This window comes from Colobus angolensis, unplaced genomic scaffold, assembly GCF_000951035.1.
Source record: "Colobus angolensis palliatus isolate OR3802 unplaced genomic scaffold, Cang.pa_1.0 Scaffold186, whole genome shotgun sequence".
In the NCBI taxonomy this organism is placed as follows: Eukaryota; Metazoa; Chordata; class Mammalia; order Primates; family Cercopithecidae; genus Colobus; species Colobus angolensis.
Window position 1 is genome coordinate 2,287,833 of NW_012114999.1, and position 6,097 is coordinate 2,293,929.

At 35.9% G+C, this 6,097-nt stretch overlaps 1 protein-coding gene across 2 annotated transcripts in view; it reads left to right on the top strand.

Annotated features, from left to right (window-relative positions):
- DR1 (down-regulator of transcription 1, TBP-binding (negative cofactor 2)) overlaps positions 1–6,097 on the top strand; it is a 27,636-nt gene continuing 21,539 nt past the window's right edge. For both annotated transcript variants that reach the window (XM_011939999.1, XM_011939998.1), the window contains exon 1: positions 1–607. In XM_011939999.1, the coding sequence (XP_011795389.1) occupies positions 388–607 (220 nt within the window). In that variant the 5' untranslated portion in view covers positions 1–387. The remainder of the gene's footprint in view (positions 608–6,097) is intronic.

Here is a 6,097-nt window from a genome sequence, read left to right on the forward strand (position 1 = left end):
CGGCGAGGCCAGTGCCCCTGGATCTTGCCTCTGCTTTGACGCCGTTGGGGACCAGTTAGGCGACAGTGCCCGTCCCTCTGAGGAGACCCGAAGGTGGTTCCCCAGCCGCTCAAATTTCCGGACCACCGCGCTTTCCCCTCAGCCTGGGCTGTGCTCTCTCTAGAATCCTCAGGCCCCCACTTTCTTCCCAAACTCATCTTAAATCTCTCACACGCGAGCGTTCCCAGCCCTCAAGCCAGCTCCTCTTCCGTTCATTTTCTGCACCCTCTTCGCGAAGCACCCCCCGGGATCACTCTCCGAGGGCGGCTTTTTGAGAGATCTCCGTGGAGTGGTGGACCAGAGCCGGGGAGTTTTTAAAAGCCGGGACGCGAGAAACAGGAAGGTACTATGGCTTCCTCGTCTGGCAACGATGATGATCTCACTATCCCCAGAGCTGCTATCAATAAAATGATCAAAGAGACTCTTCCTAATGTCCGGGTGGCCAACGATGCTCGAGAGCTGGTGGTGAACTGCTGCACTGAATTCATTCACCTTATATCTTCTGAAGCCAATGAGATTTGTAACAAATCGGAAAAGAAGACCATCTCACCAGAGCATGTCATACAAGGTAAGTCATGTGTGGGAATTGGTTTGAATGAGGGTCTAGGGGAGCAGTCTGCTAATCGCATGACCCTTTCATGTCAAAGCCTTCATTCCTCTTCACTGGTAAGTAACTTAATGAAAAAGCCAGACTGGCATGTAGGCAGCCCGTGCTTTAAAAACAATCCCTTTGTAGCATTCTTGCAGTACTTTTCATCTAGCGAATACACGTAAGGAGTGCTAACATTTAGGTCAACGTCCCCAAAACATAAAGAAAAAGAGTGATCTCACTTTACAGCCAGGTAAGCCGAAGCAACAAGAATTGCTTGCCTGAAGTTGAACTTAGATAATAATTAAGAACGCAGAAGTTCTCCCTTGGAAAGTTAAAAATTCAGACAGAGGAACTTCAAGCATGGGTGGAGACAGAGCACCCCTTCCCCACCTGACCTTTCACCAATGTAGAGGAAAAGATTTAGTTTGTGAACACATTAAGTTAAAAAATTCTTAACATACAATGTGTTCAACGTTGTCAAGTTTATCTTTGTTGAATAAAAGGAGGTATGTTTTCTGCTCTAATAATGGTTTGATGGTACGTTCATGAATGAGTTACGAAAGCACTCCTGTTCCATTCTGTAAGAAAAGGGTGAACTTTAAATTTTCGTTTTTTTCTTTTTGTTTGCCTTTATGTCGTTTGCTTTGTTCTATTCTGTGGAGATAAGTTTTAAAGTCTTTGATTGAAAGTTTATGCAAGTGTTTTTTTTTTAACGGAAAATTTTTCCCGTCCTTTCGTGCTGTCATTCCTATTTGGATGTATACACTTAGGCTTTTATTGAACAGCTCTTCTGAAAGCTTCACCAGTGTCTTTTATCCTGAAAAGGATGTAGTCCCATAGTAGGGATTTAGGGGACTCTATTCTGATGGTTTCAGAGAGGAGAAACATATTTACTAGTCATAATGTTTCGGGAATGTACCTTTTGCGATATTTTTACATGTACTCTTGTGAAAGAGTTGTTCTCAATTTGAAGTGAGAACTTCCCTTTCGTAATAATCTAATTAAAAGTATTGATTGCTTGTGAAACCAGGGAAAAAATGGTTAATTTTAATCATTTTGGTAGGCAGGTGGTTGTCTGTCACTTAATTTTTGTACTTTAACTTTTCAAAATGTGACTTTCCTGTTGTACTGAAGTAGAGAACACATCTGCTTATGTTGACCATATCCAATATTTTCCTGTCAATATTGACAAAAGGATTAAATGATTGATTTTTAATCCTTTATGACGTCTTGAAAGTAGTTTTAAAATATATCCTGCCATTTCAGTACATAAGGAGAAAAATCCCTAGGAAAAAGCATATTTGATTCTTAAAACTAGTACTAGTTTTTTTTTTTTACTTGTTTGATATGCTGAGTACTCTAGCAGGTAAAATGAAAGCCAAGTTGTCTGTTTTTTCTCTTGTGTATTTATTTTTACATTGTATGTGTGATTGCTGTCATAAGTCTTTCACAAGATTATCCAGCACAGATAGCTGTAATTTCTTTTTACAACTCATAAAAAGGAAAAAGAACTTTTTATCAACATTGCCTTTCTGATGAAAATTGCAAAAGATTTCAACAGGGTCTGCCTAAATATTTGTTTACACTACAGAAGTGGGGATCGTTCCAAAAACCTAATAACACATTACAGTCTGTCTTCTTGGGGAGAGTTAATTCTTTTCTAGGATATATTTAGATTTCTGATTGACATGATGGAATAGAAGTGCAGCTGTAGCAAGCAGTATGCTAAATAATTCAACTTTGGAATATGCTAAATTCAGTTTAATGTGTGAGTCAGAAAGCTATAGTGAAAAAGCATTTCTATTGTGTAATGAAGATGATTTGTTTTTTAAAATAATGTATTGACATGTTACAGTCTTAAACTTTTACTTTTTTTTATTGTATTATGCTATTGGTAGGTGGATAAGAATCTACATTTTTGCCCAAGAATTCTCCCTAATTGGGGTTGTAGACTTTATACATTTGTAATCTCATATTGCTTAATTATTCCAAAGAAGTTTTGTTTTCAGAGGTTAAATTTTTTTAAAGAAATTCTTAAGGTTTATATGTTTTAGGTGTTTGAAGTGTGTTCCTATACACTAATCTTAATAGATAGGACATTTTTTTACTTTTCTGTCAGCATTGATTAGGAATGTAGAATGTATCCAAGTGGAATAAATAATGTACATTTTAAAGTGGTATGATTCTCACATGTTGAAGTTTGGGTTTTTAGTGATAAGTTTAATGAACTAGACTTTGTTTTAGGACATTTCACTTGTTCATTTCCCACCTTGCTTTATCTTGTCTGAACAAATTAAGCATTCTGAGATAGTTCTGTAAAATGTAAGTTAAGGTTGAACCAATTTAATCACCAGTAAATCTGTGAAATAACTTAGTTAAAAAAATTTTTTTTTTCTGTTTTGCTTATTTTGAGTTTAAGAAAGTAGACTTAGTATTGAAGATCATAGATATGTGAATAGAGGGAGTTCTAAGCTGTAAAAGGTGTTCCTATTTTATTGCAGTTTTTTGTGAACACGTATTCTTGAATGCGTTCTAACATGTTCTGTTACCTTATAGAAAGAATTGACATTGAGAGTCAGCTTAAGTTCTGCACTGAGAATTCTTTAACCTTAGGCAAATCTTTTAACTAAGGTTTTCTTATTTATGTATAACTAATACTTGATTTCAGGTATTACTTGTAATTTTTGAGAATTAGTCAAGGGTTGAGAACCTTACATGAAATATCTCCCCTCACATTTATGAGAATTGTAACTGAAAGTAGTAAAAGTTTGAGAGTATCTGAGAATTTGCATCTTCAGCCACTGAGTTGCTCCAAGCTGTCTTATGTTGAAGGAGTTTTTTAAAAATTCCTGTCCTTCTCACACTGGTACCTTTGTAAGATAACATGAAAATGGATCACTGGAAAAGATGAGGAAAAGACCAACACTCAACTTTTTACTATTAGATTCAATAGACATAAAATTATTTTGTCAAATTGCAATGAAGGTACTTAAATGCATTGAATTTCCATAGTTAACTAAGGTTAACCATTAGGAGCTGTTCTGGCATAAGTCCATGGACCACACTTTGAGAACCTTTGCTTTAAAGCCTAAACCACAGTCTGTGTTGGAAAGTGGACGTGAGTAGTAAATAATCATTCATACAGATATTTTTTCTGAAGGGGCACATCTAATTTGCACTGCAAAATTTATCACATAATCAAATGCTTTTCAAGTTAGGATTTTATTAATACTTTTCTTAAAATTAATGTATCTTTTGTTTCTGTTTTCCTTCTGCCACCCTACAATTACTTATTGAATACTATCAAGTATTTGGCATTGTGCTAGATACTACTAAGGATATTAAGATAAATGATACTCAATTTTTTCCCTGCCATTAGTCTCTCATTGTTGTCCAAGATTTCCAGTAGTGATACCATGGAGGACATGGTTCTTAAGGGTCTTCAGAAACCTTTGCCAGGCTAATGAGCCAAGAAGTCACTTTGGCCTACATCCTCTTAATGTATTTTGTGTGAAATACATTAGTCCCTTCCTTCCCACAAGCAAAAGAAAATGGAGAAATTAGAAAATGCTGATTTATATAGTATTTAAAAGGTACTGTATATCACATAATTTTAAAAATGAAAAACATGTTTTATGCATATGAAGTATAAAGTGATTCACATAAATTCATGTTATGACAGAACCTTTCAGGAGTACATCACTTTGTAAAATAAGATAAGCCTATATGAAGATTATTGTTGCTTGGAAGAAATTTTTACTTTTTTTTTGTTTTTTGAATAGCTGTCTTGTTAACATCTGTCTCTTAAGCCGAAAAATGTGCTAAGTATTTTTTCCCCTAATATACACCGTGGACTTTTCTGGTTGTAGTTTTAAGATACACGGCATAGGGTGACAGATAGTGATGTGTGTTAGTTTTACCCACAAATTTTTTAAAAAAATTTTTCTGTTTTAGAAAGATGAGATCCTTAGAAATAGAGCCATCAATAGTCCATAAGTTCCCTTTGTACACATTAGAAAAAGGCACTCCTTCCTTAAAAAGCATTCCTACTGTCTGCCAGAAAAAGTATCACAGTAAACATACAAATTTATGGTATTTACAATAAGAATGGCCTTCTAGTATGTTGTGTACTGAACAACCTACATAACCATAAATAGTGGCCCTGCTTGGGAGCCATTTCCTTTATCCTTTAATATTCTCTCTGTGTAAAATGGGAATGATAACTAATACATGATAGCAAATGATGTAAAATAGCTCCCTATTTAGAAGGTATTATATCTGGTTATTGATATCTGTTAGCCAAATGTGTTTAAAATTAAAGTCAATGCAATTTTGAAATTAAATTTATGGCTGCTCCTTTTCAACCATTTTATTGACAGTATAGTTTTTACATATGGCAATTCTTTGAATAAAATTAAATATTAACCTTGGACCTACTTGCCAGTTTCTTGAAAGCAGTGTTCTCAGCCTTAAATGTTTTTAAAGGTAGTTATATATTTAAAAATTTTTTTTAATCCAAGCCCTCCATGGTTAAAAAAATAGCTTGGATTGGATTTTCTTTTCTTTCTTTCTTTTTTTTTTTGAGACAGAGTCACGCTGTCAGGCTGGAGTGCAGTGGTGTGATCTCGGCTCACTACAAACTCTGCCTCCTGGGTTCAAGCGATCCTCATGCCTTAGCCTCCTGAGTAGCTGGGATTACAGGTGTGTGCCACCACGCCTGTCTCACTTTTGTATTTTTTGTAGAGACAATGTGTCGCCATGTGGGCCAGGCTGGCCTCTAACACCTGACTTCAAATAATCCCCGCACCTTGGCCTTTCAAAGTGCGGGGATTACAGGCATGAGCCACCATGGCCGGCTGGTTTGGATTTCCTTAATGTCTGGTGTAGTAATCTATGGTATTTTGAAGGGTTGTCTCTCGATTGTGTTGATTTGTTAATTTTATAAATGTAATATTTTATAAATATACTTGTCCAGCTTGAATTTAAATATGATATTGTATAGCTATACCTTCATTTTTAGCTGTACACTTATGAGGGTACTCTTTTACATTTAAAATAAGATAAAAATAAAATAAAAAATAAAGATGAGAAATACATAGTCTGAGTTTGGTTAAGTGATTCTTATGTGCTAGACACTGTTAAATGCCTTGTATTAATTACCTGTTGATTTCTACAACCCTAAAACTAATAAGAATATGATATTTATTGTTTTATTTTTAATTAAGAGGCAGGGTCTTGCTCTGTCACCCAGGTTGGAGTGCAATGCCACAGTCATAGTTCACTGTGGCCTCAAACTCCTGAACACAAACTCTTCCTGCCTCAGCCTCCCGAGTAGCTGGGACTACAGGCACCCGCCATCATGCCCAGTTAATTTTTTGTATTTTTAGTAGAGACAGGGTTTCACCGTGTTAGCCAGGATGGTCTTGATTTCCTGACCTAATGATCTGCCCGCCTCGGCCTCCCAAA